This window comes from Moschus berezovskii, chromosome 10 (genome assembly GCF_049115385.1).
Source record: "Moschus berezovskii isolate FMDL1 chromosome 10, NW_MosBer_1.0, whole genome shotgun sequence".
Classification (NCBI taxonomy): domain Eukaryota; kingdom Metazoa; phylum Chordata; class Mammalia; order Artiodactyla; family Moschidae; genus Moschus; species Moschus berezovskii.
This window is the reverse complement of record NC_142469.1, coordinates 56,191,612-56,216,184: the sequence shown is the minus strand read 5'-3', so window position 1 is coordinate 56,216,184 and position 24,573 is coordinate 56,191,612. Positions and strand designations below refer to the sequence as shown.

Below are 24,573 nucleotides of genomic sequence, written 5' to 3'. Positions count from 1 at the left end.
ATTTTACAGATTGTGTTCAGGCTTAAAAGCACAAGCTGATATAATAGCCTTAGATATCTTACCTTATAAAACTCAGATATTTTTTATAGTGGACACAAGTACTAACCAAATCTAACTTACCATATGATCCATGTGCTCAGATTAATTATAATACAGTGAAGCTCTGATCTCCAACTCTTGAAATGCTTCAGTGAATGCTGGCATTCTGAGTTTTTACCACATCCCTAAAGATAAACAGAACATATTTGTATGACTTCCATACAAGTTCATTTCAAATTAATCAAAACCTAAATTATCCTTAAACGGCAACCCACTCCAGTATTCTCGCCTGGGAACTCTCACAGACAAAGGAGCATGGCAGGCTACAGTCCGTGGGGTCACAAACAGTTGGGCAGGACTGAGCATGCAGCAGCACGCAGCACACCCTTGATATGTTAGATATAACTATAGGTAATGTAAATTGGTCTTTGTAAATGAGAATGTTAACTGATAAAAGAACTAATGAACCCCACAGGAATTAAAAGATTTAAAAAAAAACAAATGGCTGAAATTTGGGGGGGAAAAGTTTTGTTTTAAACTTTTTTAAAAAGTTTCAGAAAGCAATTTAGATTCTCATTAAACTCAACTTCTTTCAAAGAGGCTAATTTACTTCTTGTCATACAGTAAAAACAGGCATGAGCCAAGTTAATTTCCATACCATTTCTCGATGCACAGTGGAACACTGAGCACCTTTGCAGGCCAGCAGTGCCCCTCCCCTGTACACACACTTCTAATACCCTACACATCTCACTCAACTCCACTGAAAACTACTGAGACTCAGACTAATCACAGTAACCCCCATCACCAGGTAAGTAAAGAAATGAGATTCAATTTCTGTCAATGTGCCATGAGGGGCAGTCTAATGTATATTTCTGGAAAAGTTTTACGTATGGGAAGGGGTGTACTTTTTGCCCTCCTTCTGACCTTGGGGATTGCTATATGATACATAATGCATGAAACATCTTCAACCATCCTGAAACCATGGAATAGGATAGCACAGCAGAAAAATGGAAGACATCTCAGTTTTTAATGTTCTTTCCACTGAAGTAACTAACTCAGGAGTGACCCTACTTCTGGCTTTCTATATGAGACAATAAAGATAACTCTTATTGAGAAATATACATAATTACTTTTAATTTCATTTAAAAATTCCCTTGTTAAAGACATCAGTTGCTTCTAAGCTCTTAAGAGAAGTTACTCTGCAAAAACAAGAACAATCACTTCTTGTAGAGAAGAAAATGAATCCCAAAAGATTTTTTAAAAAGGCTTGGATCCATTTCCTAAGTAAATACAAATACGTAAAGGAGGGTCCACATATGAGAACTACTGCAAGTAGGTTGGATTCCCTTTCAAAATACTTATAAACCATACACAATAACTTTCTGAACACAATGTACATTTCACTTTACCCTAAACATTTCGAAGCTTGGCCTTGGAGAGTTCTATCTAAACACAGAATAAATTTATCTTAAATTCTAAGCACTACCAACAGTCCAACTCAGAGCGAGCAATTAAGGAAAATATTTAAGACAAACTCTCACAGAAAAGAGACTTTTCTCACCTGAAAACCACACTTGAGGCACAACCAGGTATCAGAAGGAAGTACTGGCTGTCCATCACAGAATCTTCTTTCTTTTAAACATTCTAAGCAAACTGACCACAGGTTCTCAGCTATTGCTTTTTTTACATGATGCACACTGACAGCATGACTTATATGTTGGCAAGTGAAACCCACTGAAAGAGGCAAAACAAGATTTGAATATCAGCAAGCAAAAGTCAACAATATTAAAATACTATTAACTAAAAAGCACAAAGATTCAAAAGACAAAATAACTTAAAAGAATACATACTGTATGATTCCGTTTATAAAACATTTGTGAAATAACATAATTATAGAGTTGAAGAACACATTAGCAGTTGCCAGGGGCTTTCGATGGAGAGCAGTGGTGTGGCTATAAATAAGCAGCACTCAGGGTGGCCAGAGTGTAGTCAAGTATCTTGAGAGTGCTGGTTATAGAAAGCTACACATGTTATTAAGCAGTAAGTTAATAAGTGTAAGTTGTACCTACACACACATGCATGTACAACTGGTGAAACCTGAACTGTACCCATTTCAGATTCCCAGTTTTGATGCTGTGTGATAGAAATACAAGATATTAAATCAGAAGAGATTGGATGAAGGGTGAATGGGGCCTCCTTGCATATGTTTTGTACCTCCCTGTGAATCTAAAATTAGTTCAAAAATTAAAGTTTAATAAATAAATTAAGAAGATTATTTATTGAGTAGCTACTATGCCTCAAGCATTTTGAACATATTTTCTTTCCACTAAGATACACAAGTAAAAACTTTTCCCATGGGCTAGCTCTGCTGTGATACTATTTTCACCACTGCTGAAAGAAAGAAAAGAGAGGAACAAATAATGGCATAATTCGCAGGAACAAGAATTATCTGAATTCTTCTTAATGAATATTCCCAAATAACAAATATATTTTGAATGGCCATTAATTATCCTTTATAACAGATTCCAACTATGTGCACTGTGTGGAGACAAAAGGCCAAAATGAGCAAACATGTTCTTAATTCTTCAAATAACCTTATTCATCTCCCAAGGGTTCAGTACACTTCCATTTCTCCTAAATACCTGAACTCTTCAATTTCTCCACCTCAAATGTCCCAAATACCAAACCTACGGCTATCTGCCAAAATCAAACAACAAAGGCAGAGACTGAATACCTTGAAGAGGGAAACAGGAGTATGTACATTTCAACTTTCTCTACTTTCCTTTCTGAACATAAAGCATTCCTTTTTATCTACTGGTTAATGAGACTAAATATTATTTCCATTTCATTCTGAAGACAAAGAATGTGACAAATTAAAATAAATAATTTCAACAAAAGTAAAATGTAAATCCGATAAAAGATTAAAACTTCTAATTTTACACCAATAGCAAGTTATAAGAATTGGAATAAAAGAAGTAATTCTGAAGTCCTTTGGTTGAACAGCAAAGATGCATGCCATTGAAAAAAGGTCTGTTTAGAGAAAGACTGATAAAAATGACCACACAAGAACTAGAAATGATTTACCAAAAGTCACCACTTTGTTTTTGAGTTTTTATATTCTTTAAAATTCTAAGGGAAAAATCATTCCACACACCTTTTGTATCATCTCTAGCATAAGACGTAGCCAAGGGACAACTTAACCAGTCTCTGACTCTACAATTCAGACTTACAAAACTGAAATTGTTAATGAATTCAGAGATAAGTGAATGCAAGATAAAAAGGTTCCAGGTTCCTAAATTAAACTTACTAACTTTTAAATATCTCAACTGTATATACTTTTTATAAGTGTAAACAAATTTAAAAGTCTGAGGTTTTCCTATAAGTGTTTAAACAGTATTTACTATCTTCTGTGAGGAGGGGAAATGTGAAAAATATCCTTCTACATTAATAAGTAAATTTCCTCAGTTTCCTGAAATTTGTTTAATCCTATAATTGTCAAATTTTCATTTGACAAACAGGTCCTCTAGAGATTCCTGAATAAAAATATAAAAATGTATTAAAAGAAAATAGTTGTTTCACATTCATAAATCAAAAGCAATAATCAAAATCTTCACATTTTTAAAATATTAAGAAAAATTTTACAAGGAGGGCTTCCAGTGTGTGAATGATGACATAAAATCAACACTTCCCCTTTCTCCTCCCCAAAACTAATGAAGGGCAAAAAGAACAGAAAAGGAAAATACAAAGCTCATTCTCAGAGCAACCAGGAGACAGCTGAAGCCCAAAGTCACAAATTAAATGGGAAGACTTCCACCTCAAAGCAGTGGAGATCAAACAGGAGTACGCACAGAAGGACGTGGAGAGAACACAGCAGCAGTGGATTCAGAGAACCACGCATGCTTTGCGCATACACAACAAAACCTACATCTCTGTGCTGCAACAACAGTGGCAGGAGCTCCCTTTTATCCAATTTTGTTTTCAGAAGAAATGAAAGAAGGGGATTTCTCATTCACTAAGTGAAAGTAAAAAAGCAAGCCATAATGGCAGAGAACAGCCTTATTCCTACAGCAGTTGGAAAGAAGAGAGAATTTGGATTCTGAAAAAGCCCAGGACTGAATAATCCTGGCAGTTGGAAAGAAGTAAAGGTTAACTGAGCTCAAACTCAACAGTTAGGTCTCAACAGTGCTCTGGCTCTCCTTCTTACACAAATATTCTAAACTGAACTGGCCCAAGAAAATTAACTCTACCTGAAAGAATAGGTAATGAAAGAAAATCAAAGCCCCAAATTCCATGCTAAGACAGTAAGAAAATGGAAGGAAGGAAAAGCAAAAATGGCAGAGCAATCACTGCCATGAGAGGAAAACACACACAAAAAAAGTGAACACTTGAGGCTCAAGTAGCAACACAAAGGGAAGTGACCAGCCAAGTTCAGGAAAAATACATAAAACGAAGGTAAAACCAAAAAGAAGATGAAAGTGACACTGCTGAACACACTAATAAAAATAAACAGCAGACAGAAAAGGAAAACAGGAATTTTAGAGACTTTAATAAAAAATGGTAACTATGGTAGATAGGCAAAAGAGAGTTATAAGAATAATCAAACCCCTGAAAAACACCATTTTAACAGAACAAATATTTAAAGACATAATTCAGACCTCCCTCAATACAGCAATCTATCCTGAAACACTTTCCAAGTTAAAAACACTCAAAATGGAAATAAGAGATTAAAAACATCTTTTTTAAATGGAGAACTGAACTGGTAAAGCCAGTGAGGAAAATCCTCAGAGGCTAAAATTCAAGGCATGAGGCTAAAGAGAAAGACAAACCAGGAAGCCCCCCAAGGGGAGGGCTCAGTTCTAACAGTCATGAGAAACAAACAGAGAAGATACCAGTTCTAAGTTACTTTATAAAATAAACAAAATCTCAGCAAAAATGCCAACAGGGTATTTTGTAAATAGACAAGCTGATTTTGAAGTAATGCAGAAAATGGCTAAAATAAAGAGCAAAGGATTTATCCATTAAAAGCACGTATGATTTGTCCTCTGCAACACTGTTCAGGATGAAAGACATCATAATTTACCAGCAACGTCATCGGAGGAGTCTTCATCGTGAGGTATAGGAGGCCTTTTACTTCTCTTAGCTTTCTCAGGTGAAACTTTGGATGGCTCTTTCACCCGCATCTGTTATTTACTGAAAAGACTGGGGTTGGGGGAAAATACACATTAATCCTCAAAATTAAAAATTGTATGTATTTTACTTAATGCATATTAAAATGGAAATGACTTCAAGTTTAATGAACCTCATAAATTAACAGAGGAGAAAGAGGGGAACATCAGCTGAAACTAAAGAAATCTTTATGACACCAACATACAAATGCCACAATACATCTGACTTTAACCAACAGTTCCCTACATGTATGATGTCTAGGTGAATTTAAAAAATTAAACTTTATGCCGCTTCTGACTCCTGTGCTTGCTTTGCTCTTTCTCGTTTCACCAGCTAGGAAACAGTGGGAGCTGGAAAAGCCACAACAAGCCAGGGATGGATGCCAAGTGCCAAGCACAGTACAGCCACCCTTCTTGTACTGTACGACCCAGTAGACTACAGAGAAAGAAATACATTTCCAACTTTTTAAGCTCTTGTCTTTTTTGTGTGTTTTTTTTCCCATTTTTTAATTATGAAAAATTTAAAACTGTCACATAAGTTGAAACAACAGTATAAGGAACACCATAGACTATGTAGAGTCCACATCTGGAACATTTTGCCACATCTGTTTTATCTAAATATCAATGTGTATATAGACATATTTACACATGTATATGAGTACATCTGTTTTTGCTGAACTATTTAGAAGTTGCAGACAACATATATTTCTTAAGGAGATTCTCCTATACAGTCACATCATTATCATTTCTAAGAAAATTAAGAGTAATTCCCTAATATCATATCTTATCATATTCTAATTTCTTCAGCTAACCCAAAACATCTGCTTTTTTGAATAAGGATTCAATTGGTTATGTCAGTATCTTCTAATCAACAGCTGTTCTTCACGCAAGAAATGGAGAACAGTGTTTCACCTCCCCTAAGACCCTGGCTTTTTTAAAAGATCAGTTCAGTTCAGTTCAGTTCAGTCGCTCAGTCGTGTCCGATTCTCTGCGACCCCATGAATCACAGCACGCCAGGCCTCCCTGTCCATCACCAACTCCCGGAGTTCACTCAAACTCATGTCCACAGAGTCGGTGATCCTCTAAATATATTTTTAAGAAATCTCTTATATTTCATAAAAATTCAAAGTTAATTCTAAAGATTTTAGATAGAAGTTAATGCATTTTTTAAAAACCACTATATCCCTGGTAGCTCAGCTGATAAAGAAACTGTCTGCTAGTGCAAGAGACCCCAGTCTGATTCCTGGGTGGGGAAGTTCCCCTGGAGGAGGGAGAGGCTACCCAGTCCAGTATTCATGGGCTTTCCTGATGGCTCAGACCAAAGAATTCACTTGCAATGCTAGAGACCTGGGTTCAGTCCCTGGATTGGGAAGCTCCCCTGCAGGAGGGCATAGCAACCCACTCCAGTATTCTTGCCTGGAGAATCCCCAAGGACAGAGGGAGTCTGGAGAGCTACAGTCCATGAAGGTTGCAAAGAGTCGGACACAACTGAGCAACTAAACACACACATATCCTAAATCCTACCTAATATTACGCTGCTACCTGGCTAAGCTATACTGTAATTTTTGTGGTTGTTTATATGCTTTTATTGATCAAGGTGGAACAATCACTCAATTCAATAATAAATTCTGAATCCTGATTTAGTTGTACAAAGTTCCACATAAGGAAGCTTTTGAGTTTACCATTTTAAAAGCTATTTCCTTAGGCCCAAGGGTCATCACTATTGAACAACTGCAATAAATTAACGCCTTCAAGGTTACAGAGATGCAGAAGGTCTCCAAGTTTCTGACCACTTCATTTCTTCCTGCCTTCACCCTCCAGACTACTTCATTCACTTATGGCTACATTTCAACCTCACAAAATCACTAACTCAAGTATTCCATTCTCTGACCACAACTTCAAATTCTGCCAGCTTGCTTGATCAGCCACTCCTATTCTTTTTTAGTGCCCAGGGTGAGAAGAGGCTGCATCTCAACAAGCCCTTCCATGATCACTGTAGCAGGGAAGGGAGAAAGAGAAGCAGAAAATCTAGTGCTGGTTCTTCAAGCTTTACGTGAAAATGGTGCAAGTCTGCTTGTGTTTTACAGGCCAAAGCAAGTCACATGGCCACATTTATGGTGGGGGAAAGGGAGGGGTGAGGGTAAGAGGAGGTATACAAAGAGTACAAACTTATCATGTACCCAGCAAGAACAGAATATGTGTACACAGCCTAATGGCTACTATGTCACCCCCCCTAACAATCTCAATCCTAGATAAGCCAATTAACCACATTCTCCATGACAGTATCCAAAGAGGCTAGAGAAAAAGTCTTGCAAGAAAGGCGACTGGGTCCACTAAATTAACAACCACAACTGCAAACAGATCAAGACATCCCATTATCTACTACAACTTCTGGTCAACTTATTACACAGCAATCTGAAATTGTTTTCACTCTCCCAATCTCCAACTCCTCCTCTCCCTACTCTTTCAAATATCATCTGGTCTTCTACTTTATTGAGAGAAAGGACACAAAAGAGATTGCAAATCAGGTATTTCCACCCTTAAACTTACACACTTACCATTGTAACTATTGTTACAACTATTGTAACTTGATGTCCTGAAAAAGAGATGGGGATGACTAAGAGAATCCAAGAAATACGGTCCATAAGAAGCTGGTCATATTTTTACACTCCCCGCACAGCTAAACTTGAAACTTACATGGTGGCTCAGATGGTAAAGAATCTGCCTGCAATTTAAGAGACCCAGGTTCAATCCCTGGGTGGGGAAGATCTCCTGGAGAAGGAAATGGCAACCCACTCCAGTATTTTTGCCTGGAGAATCCCACGGACAGTGGAGTCTGGCAGACTCATGTCCTTGGGATTGCAGAGTCAGACATGACTGAGCAACTAACACGCGCACACAAAAGTAAACTCTCGATAAAGATGAGCATTAATACAAAGCTAATCCTGGCAGAAGAACCAAAAAAACCAGATACTTAGAATTTATAAAAGACCTATGCCTTTTCTCAAAAATACTGACTCAAATGTGGCAATGTAGTCAATTTCCAGTGATTTTTCTGACACATGCAATATGTCTAAACATAGAGTCATTCTGGACAGTAACCTACTATTAAGCAGTCACTCATCTGTATAGCCTTCTTTTTCAATTCCCTGTTCAGGTAAAAAGAGATGAAATTAAAGTCCAATTATTACAAAAAAATTCCAATTATTAGAGCTTCACATATTGCATATCATCAATGTGTCTGGGGAGTTCTGAGATCACTCTCAAACATGGAGATTTACTTCTAGGACTCACAAGACCTAGCATATAGGTGTACTCATGGCTAACATTTATTGCAGCAGTATAGTGTGAACACACAGCCTATCATAATGAAAAAAACACAGGTGAAGTCTGATGCTGCTGCTGCTAAGTCACTTCAGTCGTGTCCGACTCTGTGTGACCCCATAGACGGCAGCCCACCAGGCTCCCCCGTCCCTGGGATTCTCCAGGCAAGAACACTGGAGTGGGTTGCCATTTCCTTCTCCAATGTGTGAAAAGTGAAAGTGAAGTCGCTCAGTCGTGTCCGACCCTTAGCGACCCCACGGACTGCAACCTACCAGGCTCCTCCATCCATGGGATTTTCTAGGCAAGAGTACTGGAGTGACTTGCCATTGCCTTCTCCACAGGTGAAGTCTAGAGCAATCCAAATGCAGGCTTCCTTACCATTCTCTCCCTCCCAGGAATAGTCAAACACCCTGCATCGTCCCTCAATAAGTAATGTCTGTGCAATGTTTCTGCTCACAGAAGCCCACTACACACTCACAGGTGTAGGATTTTTATGGGGGCTAGTAACTTCTGGATAAACCATGTCCTACAGAATAAACCATATTGTTCCCAGGCAAGCCAAGCAAGGGCTAACCTTGAAAGCAGACCTTTTTAAGGACAGCAGTCTCAGGCCTGCTATGTTAAGTCTTTTCAGCACAAATAAATTATGGCCATTTTTCTCACGTGGTTTCCTAATAAAACTTTCCAAGTTCCAACTTCTGCATTACCCTAGTATCTGACCATAATGTAGGATGTGCAACGAAACTGTTTATAAGGTTTTTTTAAGGCCATGCATGTAGAAGCCCATATTCTCAAGAAAGAAAAAAAAATCTTTTCCTACTCTTGGGCCATTACTTTCTGCGAGGGTGCGGGGGTAGGGAGGAAAGGGACAAAAATTCCCCTTTCAGAGGTTCAAAAGGATACCAGGCTCAAAAAGATGACCAGGACTTACTTTTTCGTGCATCACACTCGGTTCTAAGGACTTCAGTGATATTAACCCACTTCATCCTCCCAACCACCAACCACTTTATGAGGTAGGTTACTATTATTTCCCCCATTTTACACTTGAAGAAAGACACCCAGGAGTTAGATGACTTGCAGAAGCCAGGAGCCAGTAAGTGGTGGATGGCGATCTGGACCCAGGCAGTCCAGGGTTCCTAATACTACACGATGCTGCCAGAAGACCTTGGTAAAACACGCTTTCTCTGGTATCTAACAGAAACATCCCAAATTCCCGAAGAGAAAACGCGCCGCGAGGCTGAACACGGAAGGGCGGCCGGAAGGTGGCTGGGTCGCCGCGCCCCTATGTCAAGGTGAAGCGGCCCCTCTCCCGTCCCGCCTCCCCGGCTGCTCCCGCTGCCGCCCCGACACCCTGCCGGCTCCGCCACTCTCACATGGCCCTCGGTGACCGCCTGGAGCCCCCAAGGACCGAGAAAGGGGGTGCGGGTAGGGCTCTCTCCCAAGCCCGTCAAGCCGCAAGGGGCCAGGGTTGCGTAAACGAAGATGGAGAAACTGAGGCCACCCAGCACCGGACCCGCCACTCACCCTGACAGGCCGAGCGGCCGCGTCCACAACCCCACGAGACTGCGCCTGCGCCTGCGCAGCCGCCCCTCCCGCCGGCAGGGGCGGGGCCTCGCGTGCCCGCCCCCATGTCTGGACGAGCAGGGACCGCCCTTTGCGTGGCCGCTCTCCTGGAGTCGGGCGTGGACGGCGGGCTCTGCGGGCTGCAGTCGCACCTGCTTCCCGTACTTATGCAGGAGTAGGTAGACCCCAGCTAATCGTCTTCAGTTCAGTTCAGTTCAGTCGCTCAGTCGTGTCCGACTCTTTGCAACCCCATGAATCACAGCACGCCAGGTCTCCCTCCCTGTCCATCACCAACTCCCGGAGTTCACTCAAACTCATGTCCACAGAGTCGGTGATGCCATCCAGCCATCTCATTCTCTGTCGTCCCCTTCTCCTCCCGCCCCCAATCCTTCCCAGCATCAGAGTCTTTTCCAGTGAGTCAACTCGTCGCATGAGGTGGCCAAAGTATTGCAGTTTCAGCTTTAGCATCAGTCCTTCCAATGAACACCCAGGATTGATCTCCTTTAGAATGGACTGGTTGGATCTCCTTACAGTCCAAGGGACTCTCAAGAGTCTTCTCCAGCACCACACTTCAAAAGCATCAATTCTTCGGCGATCAGCTTTCTTCTCAGTCCAACTCTCACATCCTTACGGCTATGGTTTTTCCCGTGGTCATGTATGGATGTGAGAGTGGGCTTCCCTGGTGGCTCAGAGGTTAAAGTGTCTGCCTCCAATGCAGGAGACCCGGGTTCGATCCCTGGGTCAGGAAGATCCCCTGGAGAAGGAAATGGTAACCCACTCCAGTATTCTTGCCTGGAGAATCCCATGGACTGAGAAGCCTGGTAGGCTTCAGTCCACGGGGTCGCAAAGAGTCGGACACGACTGAACGACATTACTTACTTAGGGTAACGTAAATAGACTCCTAATTGGATCCCGATAGGGCTTGGAGTTTGCCCACCTCCAGCCTGGTGGGCTGCAGTCCATGGCGTCGCTAGTCCATGAAGTCACACGATTGGGTGACTTCACTTTCACTTTTATGCATTGGAGAAGGAAATGGCAACCCACTCCAGTATTCTTGCCTGGAGAATCCCCAGGGACAGGGAAGCCTAATGGGTTGCCGTCTATGGGTCGCAGAGTCGGACCCGACTGAAGCGACTTTGCAGCAGCAGCAGCGTGTTCTCGGAGTAGGGTTTAAGTCCCACTTGTTGCTGGACACCCTGCCCAGACTCACACTCTTACGTGCTGTTAAGTCACATCTGACATCATATATTTTCTTGCTTTTTTTCATTATTGTTGCCTTACCTGCCATTCTCTCTCCTTTATTTGAAAATTTCCTGACCTACACCTAAACCTGTTTAATGCTCGATTATTCAAAGTGTTTTGCATATGTTTAGTAAAAGTAGTTGGTTGAAAAATATTTTGTTTGAATGATATAGCAAACATCCACCCTAGTTATGGATAAATGCTACGAGACAAAATTCGTAATCTTTAGCAGTTCTTCAGCCAAGGGACAGATGTGGCCTTACGGAGAGAGTCTTGGATTACGAGTCAAAAGTTGCTAGAATTAAACCCTGCAAAACTCTGATTTTCTCTTAAAAACTTTGGTTCATTTCTTAAGAAACAGTTTAAATTATTTACAATTATTTACACGTAGAACTTGGCAAAGGAAGTTACTAGATGTCGGTGTTCTGTGTATGGAAACCATTCATTCAACAAATATAACTGAATACAAATATGTGAGTCATTGGGCTAAGTATTGGGGTACATAATCATGTTTTAGGGTAGGGAATTTTTTTTCCCCTAGGGAAAAAGAAAATACTCCACAAATAAGCCCAGGTTGTGTTGTAATTTTAAAGTAAAAAAAGTCTGCTTCATAAATGATTTAACATTGGATTGGAAACAACATGGAGGAAAAAATGACATGAAAACAGGCAAATTAAATAATTTAAATACTAAATTGCATTATAGGGGCTTCCCTGGTGGCTCAGTGGTAAAGAATCTGCCTGCCAATAAAGGAGATACTGTTTCTATCCCTGATCAGAGATGATCCAACGTGCCACAGAGCAACTAAGCTCTTTGGCCACAACTATTGAACCTGTGCTAGTGAACCGGGAGCAGCTTGAACCAGAAGCCCAAAGAACCAGTGCCCTAGAACCCCTGCTTGGCAGCAAGAGAAGACACCTCAATGAGAAACCCACTAACTCCAACTAAAGAGTAGCCCTGACTCGCTGCAACTAGAGAAAAGCCCACAGCAACAAAGACTCGGCACAGCCAAAATTAAAAATAAATAAAGTGCACTATAATCAAAGGAGTTTTTAAAATATAACATATGCTGCTGCTGCTGCTGCTAAGTCGCTTCAGTCGTGTCCGACTCTGTGTGACCCCATAGACGGAAGCCGACCAGGCTCCCCTGTCCCTGGGATTCTCCAGGCAAGAACACTGGAGTGGGTTGCCATTTCCTGCTCCAATGTATGAAAGTGAAAAGTGAAAGTGAAGTGGCTCAGTCGTGTCCGACTCTTAGCAACCCCATGGACCGCAGCCCACCAGGCTTCTCCGTTCATGGGATTTTCCAGGCAAGAGTACTGGAGTGGGTTGCCATTGCCTTCTCCAAAATATATCATATACTGGAATCCAATTTACCAGGAAAAAAAGGAGGGGACTGAATCAGAGTATGAATTTTAAGTTCTCTGTCATAAAAAGAAACTTAAGAATTATGCAAATCATGATACAATACTTAAATTTTTCTTGAAAATGATGAATTTCCAAAGTTATCTTGATTTCCAGCAGATGTGTACCCAAATCTCCAGAGATTGCAATCTCTACTTCAAAATTTACATGAGTTAAGGGAAATTGTCTAACACTGTCTTAGTTTCTGATGCTCTTCAAATTATTTATCTTTTCAGTTGAAGTAAAATTTACTATCTGATGGATGCTTCAAAGGAAGGAAATTATTTTAAAATAATACCTATTAAGTATATTTTTATTGCTATTGTCAAGACATTATGACAAAACATCAAACAGAAATATAAATGTGCTTAAGGTCAGCTGTGTATACATTTCAAAAACATTGTTCTGTCTGGAAATGTATGGAGTACTTTGCTAAGCTATAGACTATACATATATTAAGCTTTTATCATGTGTTTTAAAAGGTACATTCTTTATTATAAAAGTAATACATGAGAGTTTGGTATAGCGTTCCTCATCTTTTCCGCCGTTCTGCATTCCCATTCTCTCCCTCAGAAGTAACATTTCCTCTCCTCTATTTGCTGTTTCTTGTGTATAGTTTCAGGAATTGTCTTTGCACATGATATGCATTTGTACTACATTTTTATATGATTCCGTCCATCCGTCCCGTCGCTCAGTCGTGTCTGACTCTATGCGACCCCGTGGACTGTAGCCTACCAGGCTTCTCCGTCCATGGGATTCTCCAGGCAAGAATACTGGAGTGGGTTACCGTTTCCTTCTCCAGGGGATCTTCCCGACCCAGGGATCGAACCAGGTCTCCCGCATTGGAGGCAGACGCTTTAACCTCTGAGCCACCAGGGAAGCCCTTGTTAAAAGAGATCATGGTGAGGTTAGATTACGGTCTACCTTCTATTCTACACCTTGATTTTTCTTTTTCACTTGATTATATATTTTGGACTTATCACCATACTAACCTCATTCTGTTTACTGGTTGTTTAAAATTCCAGTGAATGGATGTATCATTTTTTCCCAATCAGCCCCCTCTTGGTGTACATCTATCTGTGAGTACTTATGCAAGTATTTTCAATAAATGATTAGCAGTGAAAATGCTGCGTCAAAACAAGTTTTGATAGAAATTCTTGAAAAAAATGTTTCATTAAAGGCAATAAATTTCATAATTCTTCACTGAATTATCTAAAATGTGGGAGCTTGATGTGCATTTAGAAAGAAATGGAAAAAGTGCTAAGTCTCTTAACCCCCTCCTTTCCGATTGTCTTTCACCTGCATTGTGGCAAAAAATAGAGTTGTTTGAGAATGAATGATTGATATCAACTCAGCACTAGTAGACCTTTCCCAGGAAAGTTACATGATTTCTCTCCCTCGCATCCCACTTTAAGCCTAACTTCCTTCCCTCACACTAACTCTGAAGGAAGAACTTGGGACATTTATTCAAGGAGCAATGATCAGTACTTCTGTTTGACAAGATCTTTTTGCTCTAAGCCTCTTAAATAAACTAAGTTTGGCACTGTGCTGGTTACAGAAGGACAAATTCATCTCTTCAGGAAAAAAAAAACCTACAGAAAAATATTTCTCAAATAAGTAGTCATGAACACTTGAAAAAGAATTGTTTAGTAATATATGCTCTTGCAAAAGTATAAATTAGATTAAATGTGACTCATTGAAGTCAAGTATATCGTTTTCATATCTGTGTCCATTCCACTTGTGGTTTACAATGGGGATGCGACAGAGAGTACTTGAATCTACAGTATTTAATGATATCTTAGTTAAAAGTCAATCTACAAAGTAGATTACACAGAGACTACGGTCAAACTCCAAATGACTTGGAAAAAACATAATTGTAAGTGATGTCATTGGTATAGAAATCTGAAGTGGTTTTATTAATTATTAAAATATTGAAACTGAATAATTTAAAAGTACACCCTTCATGAAATTACTCATTGGACTCATACTTTAATAATGCCAGTTGGAAACTTATTTTTAAAATTTTCACTGTGAACCAATTTGCAGTTAATATGGCTTTCATTATCCTTGGGAAACAAAATTGAATAAATTGAAAATTAGGTAATAAACCAAGTTGAAAATAAATTAAAAACAAGGTAATAAGAAACTTTATCCAACAGGCTTAATATGCTCTCCCCACAACCACATACAATGTGTTCTAATTCCAAGAACCTATTAATATGTTAGCTTACATGGCAAAAATATTTTGCACATATGATTAAGATTATCCCAATGGTCTCACTGTAATCAAAGTTCCTTATAAAAGAGAGGCAAAAAAGTTAGAAGAGAAGTGGATGTGACAACACAAGCAGAGATCAGAGTCAGAGAGAGATCTGAAGATGACAAACTGCTGGCTTTGAAGATGGAGAAAGGGAAAAATAGCCAAGGAGTTCAGGCAACCTTGAGAAGATGTAAAAGTTTAAGTACAGAAATTCTCCCCTGTAGCCTTCAGAAGGACCACAGACTTGCTGACACCTTAATTTTCACCAAGTCACTTCTGACCTACAAAACTGTACATAATAAAATTGTGTTTAGTCAATAAATTTGTGATAATTGTTACATTAGCAATTGCAAACTAACACACTTAGTTCAGTTCAGTCGCTCAGTCTTGTCCTACTCTTTGCGATCCCAGGGACTGCAGCACACCAGGCTTCCCTGGCCATCACCAACTCCCAAAGTTTGCTCAAACTCATGTCCATCAAGTCGATAATGCCATCCAACCATCCAACACATTCATGTTATCATCAAATATGCTGCTGCTGCTGCTAAGTCACTTCAGTCGTGTCCGACTCTGTGTGACCCCATAGACGGCAGCCCACCAGGCTCCCCCGTCCCTGGGATTCTCCAGGCAAGAACACTGGAGTGGGTTGCCATTTCCTTCTCCAATGTGTGAAAGTTAAAAGTGAAAGTGAAGTCGCTCAGTCGTGTCTGACTCGTAGCGAACCCATGGACTGCAGCCTACCAGGCTCCTCCATCCATGGGATTTTCTAGGCAAGAGTACTGGAGTGTTATCATCAAATATAGTCAACTACTATCATCAGTGAGGAAAAGATGAGATTATCTTAATAATGACATCAGTTGAATCACCGATGGGAGTTAAGAGCGATTCTTAGCAAAGTGTCCATGTATTAAAGTTTGCTTTAATCCGATACATACGAATCCAGTTTTGAAGTAAACCGGAGGAATTTCTTACTTTATACCTTTAAATATTGCCTTCTTTATATTTTCTTTTCACTTTTAAACCTTGCCTCTCCTTAAAAAAATAATTAAAAAATAAAAAAAGCCTATACCTCAGTTTTTTCCCAACCCTGTTTATTTCCCATTAAGTTTTTTTTTTTATGCATTCAGAATTTTATTTATTTATTTTTTTTTATTTCTAAAAAATAATTTTATTAAAAAAGCACAAATGCAAAGAAATGAACAGAGGAAAATTTATGCGTCGAACCTGGACTGGTCACTTATGATAATATACATGCTACAATTCCGTTCTCTCCAATCATTCCACCTTCACCCTCTCCCACAGAGTCCCAAAGACTGTTCTAAATGCCTATGTCTCAAATGGCAACCCACTCCGGTGTTCTTGCCTGGAGAATCCCAGGGACGGGAGAGCCTGGTGGGCTGCCGTCCATGGGGTCGCACAGAGTCGGACACGACTGAAGCGACTTAGCAGTAGCAGCAGCATACAGGGTTTAGGTTACCATTTTTCTAAATTCCATATATATGCATTAATATACGGTATTGATGTTCTTCTTTCTGGCTTACTTCACTCTGTATAATTGGCTCCAATTTCATCCACCTCATTAAAACTGATTCAAATGCATTCTTTTTGATGGCTGAGAAATACTCCATTGTGTATATGTACCAAAGCTTTCTTATCCATTCATCTGCAGATGGACATCTAGGTTGCTTCCATGTCCTGGCTATTATAAACAGTGCTGCAATGAACATTGGAGTACATGTGTCTCTTTCAATTCTGGTTTCCTCGGTGTGTATGCCCAGGAGTGCGATTGCTGGATCATATGGCAGTTCTATTTCCAGTTTTCTGAGGAATCTCCACACTGTTCTCCATAGTGGCTGTACTAGTTTGCATTCCCACCAACAGTGTAAGAGGGTTCCCTTCTCTCCACACCCTCTCCAGCACTTATTGCATGTAGACTTTTGGATAGCAGCCATTCTGACTGGTGTGAAATGGTATCTCATTGTGGTTTTGATTTGCATTTCTCTGATGATGAGGGATGTTGAGCATTTTTTCATGTGTTTATTAGCCATCTTTATGTCTTCTTTGGAGAAATGTCTGTTTAGTTCTTTGGCCCATTTTTTGATTGGGTCACTTAGTTTTCTGGAATTAAGCTGCAGGAGCTGCTTGTATAATTTGGAGATTAATCCTTTATCAGTTGCTTCATTTGCTATTATTGTCTCCCATTCTGAAGGTTGTCTTCTCACCTTGCTTAGAGTTTCCTTTGCTGTGCAGAAGCTTTTGATTTTGATTAGGTCCCATTTGTTTATTTTTGCTTTTATTTCCAATATTCTGGGAGGTGGGTCTTGGAGGATCCTGCTGTGATTTATGTCGGAGAGTGTTTTGCCTACATTCTCCTCTAGGAGTTTTATAGTTTCTGGTCTTACATTTAGATCTTTAATCCATTTTGAGTTTATTTTGGTGTATGGTGTTAGGAAGTGTTCTAGTTTCATTCTTTTACAAGTGGCTGACCAGTTTTCCCAGCACCACTTGTTAAAGAGACTGTCTTTTCTCCATTTTATATTCTTGCCTCCTTTGTCGAAGATAAGGTGTCCATAGGAGCGTGGGTTTATCTCTGGGCTTTCTATTTTGTTCCATTGATCTATATTTCTGTCTTTATGCCAGTACCATACTGTCTTGATGACTGTGGCTTTGTAATAGAGCCTGAAGTCCGGCAGGTTAATTCCCCCAGTTCCATTCTTCTTCCTCAAGATTGCTTTGGCTATTCGAGGTTTTTTGTATTTCCATACAAATTGTGAGATTATTTGTTCTAGTTCTGTGAAAAATATTGTTGGTAGCTTGATAGGGATTGCATTGAATGTATAAATTACTTTGGGTAGTATACTCATTTTTACAATATTTATTCTTCCAATCCACGAACACGGTATATTTCTCCATCTATTCATGTCCTCTTTGATTACTTTCACTAGTGTTTTATAGTTTTCTATGTACAAGTCTTTTGTTTCCTTAGGTAGATATATTCCTAAGTATTTAATTGTTTTCATTGCAACAGTGAATGGAATAGTTTCCTTAATTTCTCTTTCTATTTTCTCATTATTAGTGTATAGGAATGCAAGGGATTTCTGTGTGTTGATTTTATATCCTGCAACTTTGCTGTAATCATTGATTAGCTCTAGTAGTTTATTTCCCATTAAGTTTTAAAGCAGGGCACGTTTCTGTTCGCCGATTACTCCTAGTGGCACTACCAGGTTCGGCCAGCGCCTAGCTGGAGGGCGCTCGAGAGCCCGGCGCCGCTCGCCGCGCGGCCGGAAGTAAAGAAACAGGAGAACTAAGTGGTTAATAGCTATGGTGATGCAGCGCCTGCTGCCCTGGAGTACTGGCAGGACGATCTTCGGGTCTGCGGAAGCTGCGCTCTGGGGTGAGCTCAGTGGTCCCCGGGGAAAGGAAGGACGCCTAACCTCGAGCCCCTGGGAAAGGGTGGCGTTCGTGACAGTGTTTGCTTCTTTAAGGCTTCCAGTTAGAAGTCAGACCCAGTACACTTGAGCCCTGGGAATATAACACCCACTTACAGTCCTTGTTTCTTCAGATTCCGGGCTACTGGGGACTAGGGTTGCTCTCGGCAGACGCAGAGAGAGGGGTAAACATGATTTCAGGGGGCTCTCGTGGGTATGGTGCTTGACTGAGCAATGAAGGTCAATTCGCGACTCAGGGAAATGAGCCGAGGGGAGAGTCGCAATGAGAAGCCCAGGCTTGCGAGTTTTGCTTGAGACCCACTAGAGAGCAGCACTCACAGGTTGATGAAACCTAGTTACCACGTTCGACCTGTAATAGTACAACTGGCCGAACAGAAGCCAGAGAAGCGAAGGTGGTTAGCGGAGGAGATGGTCTAGAACTCAGAGCAGACCTCCTGTCCTCCTGTCCCTTCTCTCTGCTTAATATGCTGCCTCTCCTTTAGCAACAACTTTTGTGGATAAAGATACAGGGGCTCCAGTGTAACACTTTCCCGCCCCAGTTATTCCCTTGTAACTCTTGGTACAGCCTGTGTAGTTGAAGATGTGTCATTCATACAAATACTGTTATTTGGTTTTACCTTTAGTCCGCAATCATTTATTGAGCTCCTAATCTGACAGACATCCTGCTGGGATACAGTTTACTTCACCAGTTGAGGGTGAAAGTGAAAGTAGCTTAGTCGTGTCTGACTCTGTGACCCCATGGGTCCATGGAATTCTCCAGGCCAGAATACTGCAGTAGGCGCTTTTCCCTTCTCCAGGGGATCTTCCCAACCCAGGGATTAAACCTAGGTCTCTGGCATCGCAGGAAAATTCTTTACCATCTTAGCCACCAGGTAAGCCCATTTGGGGGTAAGATAGACACAAATAAACCATCACCACACACAGCCCAGTGGAGTGAGGCTGCACTGGAAAGGATGGAGTTGGAGGTGTTAGAGAAAAGGTGCCTGTTTCATTTTTTTAAAAATACTTGTAATACATGATTATATTCATTAAACAATAAAGCAAAAATTATTTTAAAACAAACACTAAAGCACACCCCTTTATATACTCTCCCCAGATATGAGTATACATAAATAAATGTACGTGCTTCCCAGGTGGCTCAGCAGTAAAAAATCTGCCTGCCAAGCAAGAGATGAGGGTTACATCCCTGGGTCTGGAAGAGCCCCCGAAGTAGGAAATATTAATCTGGGTATTCTTGCCTGGGAAATCCCACGGACAGAGGAGCCTGGTGGGCTACAGTCCATGGGGTCACAAGAGTAGGATATGACTAAGCAACAAACAAATCTATGTGTGTGTGCACACTCAGTTATGCTTTGTGACACCATGGACTGTAACTCACTGGGCTCCTCTGTCCATGGAATTTTCCACACAAGAATACTGGAGTGGGTGGCCATTTCCTTCTCCAGGGATCTTCCCAACCCAGGGATCATGTGTCTCTTGCATGTCCTGCATTGGCAGGCAGGTTCTTTACCAGCTGAGCCACTGGGGAATATTTAATAGATAATATGATCTTCTGTGCTTACTTTTTTGTAATTTTTTTTCTCACTTAGGTATTCAGAAGCTTAGGTATTCATGGAAGTAGATAAAACTTTTAACCACTGCATATATCCCATAACTATGAATTACCATAAAGCTAGTCCCTTATTGATGGATATTTTAGTTTCCAATTTCTTTGCTATTATTAAAAGTTCTTCAGTAATTATCATTGTACACGCTTCTTTGTGTATATGTACACCCTTCTTTGTGTATATGTACTGAGCGACTGAACTGAACACCCTTCTTTGTGTATAAGTATTTTACAGGAATAGATACCTAGAAGTGTTTGATCAAAGGGGAAGTGGTGACATTTAACAGAGTTGTAAAGGAGGCTTAAAGAGAGCCAGGTAGAGACGAGAGAAAGGTGTTCCCTTCAGAAGGAACAATGTGCATAAATCATGAAGGAAAGGTGAAAAGAGATTGTGTACCATATAGATTATTTAAACCTCACAGCAACTCTAAAAGTTAAATAATATTATTTGATTTTACTCCCCCAGAGAGTTTAAGTAATCTGCCCAGGGTCACAGAGCTAAGTGGGCAGACCAGGATTTGAACCTAGATTTATCTGACTCTATCCCTGCTCTTTCCACTATAAAAATGAGACTTTACATAAGAAGTAAAGTCAAAAGATTGACATGGTGAGTTGACTTGAACAATGGGGAAAACTCCTTTGACTTACTCTTTCCAGATATTAATAACGGTGTCATTTTGAAGGTATCTATTTTATTCTTTCCAGGTTTGAAGTCAATAAAAAGAAGCTGCCTCAATTTTTGTACTGCTATTTGTAAAGCTGTCACTTATATGGAACTTAAAAACCTCCTGAAGTCCAAAAAAATTATGTTAATTGATGTTAGAGAGCCATGGGAAATTCATGAGTATGGAAAAATCCCCGGGTCTGTCAATATACCATGTAAGTGATGTGTTTTAACCTGATTTGTTAGGAAAACATATATCCAGTAATTTACTGTATCTAAAATTTAACTGAAATTCTTAACATTTTCTTTCAGTGGATGATGTAGGTGAAGCTCTACAGATGAACCCAAAAGACTTCAAAGAGAAGTACAAAGAAATAAAGCCATCCAGATCTGACAGTCTAGTGTTTTCTTGTTTAGCTGGAGTGAGAAGCAAGAAGGCTGTGGTCACAGCAATATCTCTGGGCTTTAACAGGTAAATAGCTTAAAGATAAAAATGGGTTTAAGATATGTATTGCAGTGTTTCATAGGCATATTTTTATTGGTCTACTGAAGAATTTTATATTTACTATATTAACATAAGTATACAGATTATTATAGACTGACTGTACTTTTCATTCTATGATCCTTTAAATATGCTGTAAGTGTAAATATTATGGTGAAAAGTCATTGCACTGTTAAATCTCTAAAGTCATCTTATCTCTAAAGTCCCTGTGAACCTTGTGCTGTAAACAGGAAAAATGGTTACAGCACTAATTATTTGATGTATGTTTTTAGTGCTCAACACTATGCTGGAGGATGGAAGGAATGGGCAACCTATGAACTTTCAGAGAAGAAACAAGGAAACTGAATTTTGGAATACAAGCTGACCCTTTCCTTGTGTACATGCAGCCCAGAATAGTGGAATAGACAAAAGAATAAAAATGTAGCCCTGGAACCACTGGTTAATGGGAAAGGGAGTTTGTATATGTCAACTATTTTTTGTTGAATCTTTTTCTTACCTATAAATTGGGAATACCACACCCCCCAGCCTATTTCCAAAGGCTAATGATGATTAAGGTAATGTATGTGACTCACCATGGAAACATGGTTTCTAAAATAAAGGGATTCTAAAATTAATTTTTAAATATTTTAGTATTATTTGATAGTATATTCCAAAATACCCAGTTACTTGTATTACTTAACCATAATGTGTGACCAGGTGTTCAGCATAGCTTCTATACTCTTCATCAAAGAGGCTATGAGCTAGACCAGTAGATTACCAAACAGACTTAACCTTAAAATACCAAGAATCTGGGATGCAGAAAAGTAGGTGAAATATGAACAATGAAAATATATTAACAGTATGCAAAGACTTATGGCACTGTGACCAACATGGTAGTGATATAATTTGGAATTTAAAAAAGTAATATGATTTATAGGGATAGTAATCAGAACAGTGGTTGCCTCCTTTGAGGAAAAGAGATTAACTAGAAAAACAAGGGGGAAAATTTCTAGGGTGACGGAAGCTCTCTATATCTTGACTGAGGTACTGGGACACAGGTATAATCATTTACCAAAACTCACTGAAGTGAACATTTTTAAACTGTACACTATCTGTAATTATATCTCAACTAAAAATAATGAAAATATTATTAGAAGAAAGTTTAAATGCAAATGATTCCCACTAGCATGAGTATTGGAGAAGGAAATGGCAACCCACTCCAGTGTTCTTGCCTGGAGAATCCCAGGGACGGGGGAGCCTGCTGGGCTTCCGTCTATGGGGTCACACAGAGTCGGACACGACTGAAGTGACTTAGCAGCTTAGCAGCATGAGTATATTCCTTTAGAATGTTAAGTCCTATACTTGTTCATATACTGATGAGTGGTAAAACAAATTTGTGCTTGCTTCCGTCTCTTCAGACCCATCTGTTTTTAGTCTCACTTATATAGTCACTCAGAACATGTAAGGCCTGGCAAGTAAACTGTTAAGGACCTGGTTTTTGTCCTAAATGATTTATTAAGCTATTGGAGAATTTGGGGTAGAGATGTGATGTTATCACCTTGAACTTCTATTTCTGACATATCAGTCTGGTTTCTAGCAGAGCAAACTCCCTAGGAGAACTAGAAAAGATGGAAAATACATATAATACACACACACACACACACAGATACTTTTCAATACACTTTTCAGTGTTGGCTTTCCTTCTCCCCAGATCGTGACTCTTCAAATCCTCGCTGCCTTTAAGCAAATTATATTTATGTAAACAAATATTACTAGGGCATATATATTAACAAAGTGAGGATATTAAGAGTCACATGCTCACAGAGAAGAAAAGCTAAAGAGATTGAACTGCTGTTGAAGTACTTGACCCAACAAGGAATAGGCAACTACACCAGGGTAAAGAGTCTGCATAAACACACCAGGCTTTTAGTTAAAACCCCTACTTCAAAAATATTCAAATAGGAAATACTAAAGAACACAAAATTATCTGTGTGTACTTAATATATACTGAATATAAGTTTAACAACCATTATGCAGTTAACCTGGGAGGATGAAGGCAGTAGAAGTCCCAGGGCAGAATGAGTGTGGGGGCAGGGTGCTGGGGGGGGCGGGCGGATGGGAGTTGGAATGGAGAGTAAGAGGTATGCAGGAAAGCTAAATCTTCAATAGTAGAAGTTGCGATGATATTTACATCTGAAAAAAATTAAAAGAAACTGGAGGGTAAGCAGAGGAGGCAGTAAAGTGAAGTGTTTAAGAGCCCGGGCCTTGGAGTCCACTGCCCAGATTTATAATTCAAGCTCACCGGGAGAAATATCAATAACCTCAGATAGGCAGATGATACCACCCTTATGGCAGAAAGCGAAAAACTAAAGAGCCTCTTGATGAAAGTGAAAGAGGAGAGTCAAAAAGTTGGGCTTAAAACTCAGCATTCACAAAAATGGCATCTGGTCCCATCACTTCATCGCAAATAGATGGGAAAACAGTAAAAACAGTACACACTTTATGACCAACCTAGACAGCATATTAAAACGCAGAGACATTACTTTGCCAAAAATGTCTGTCTAGTCAAAGCTATGGGTTTTCCAGTAGTCATGTATGGATGTGAGAGTTGGACCATAAAGAAAGCTGAGCACCGAAGAACTGATGCTTTTGAACTGTGGTGTTGGAGAAGACTCTTGAATGTACCTTGGATTGCAAGGAGATCCAACCAGTCCATCCTAATGGAAATCAGTCCTGAATATTCATTGGGAGGACTGATGCTGAAGCTGAAACTCCAGTACTTTGGATACCTGATTCGAAGAACTGACTCACTGGAAAAGACCCTGATGCTGGGAAAGATTGAGGGCAGGAGGAGAAGGGGACAATAGAGGATGAAATGGTTGGATGGCATCACCAACTCAATGGACATGAGTTTGAGTAAACTCTGGGAGTGGCGATGGACAGGGAGGCCTGGAGTGCTGCAGTCCATGGGATCGCAAAGAGTTGGACACAAGTGAGCAACTGAACTGAACTAAATCCAAGCTCTTGACTTGTGATTGGGTAAATTACTTAACTTTCTGTTCCTGAGGACAAGAACATCTCTGAAATGACTGCCTGAGAATTAAATGACTTCATAAGGTAGAGAGCTTAGAATCTACTTGTTACATAGTAAGTGCTCAATAAATGCAATAAGCATGTTACTTGAAAATGTGGAAATAACACAACAGCAAAGAAATGACTAAAAGTTGCTCTGAGAGCAGGAATAAAAAGCAGAGAAAATGGAACTGGATCTGACATTTTCCTTATGTCTTATAGCAACACTGTCCGAAAGAATTATGATGCAAGCCATTATGTGATTTTTAATTTGCTTACATTTAAAAAGGTATGAGGTGGAATT

At 39.9% G+C, this 24,573-nt stretch overlaps 2 protein-coding genes across 6 annotated transcripts in view; one reads left to right on the top strand and one right to left on the bottom strand.

The window, feature by feature from the left end:
* USP45 (ubiquitin specific peptidase 45) overlaps positions 1–10,114 on the bottom strand; it is a 62,338-nt gene extending 52,224 nt beyond the window's left edge. For all 5 annotated transcript variants that reach the window (XM_055433725.2, XM_088840694.1, XM_055433728.2 and 2 more), the window contains exons 1-4: positions 10,053–10,114; positions 5,120–5,238; positions 1,601–1,773; positions 121–224 (exon numbers count right to left, since the gene is read on the bottom strand). In XM_055433725.2, the coding sequence (XP_055289700.2) occupies positions 121–224; positions 1,601–1,773; positions 5,120–5,219 (377 nt within the window). In that variant the 5' untranslated portion in view covers positions 5,220–5,238; positions 10,053–10,114. The remainder of the gene's footprint in view (positions 1–120; positions 225–1,600; positions 1,774–5,119; positions 5,239–10,052) is intronic.
* Positions 10,115–18,256: 8,142 nt separating this feature from the next.
* Positions 18,257–21,832, top strand: LOC129560906 (thiosulfate sulfurtransferase/rhodanese-like domain-containing protein 3). The gene is made up of 4 exons (XM_055433172.2): positions 18,257–18,391; positions 20,758–20,931; positions 21,029–21,188; positions 21,491–21,832. Exons 1-4 carry the CDS (start codon positions 18,319–18,321, stop codon positions 21,561–21,563), a joined length of 480 nt encoding a protein of 159 aa, XP_055289147.1. The 5' UTR covers positions 18,257–18,318; the 3' UTR covers positions 21,564–21,832.
* Positions 21,833–24,573: the final 2,741 nt, after the last annotated feature.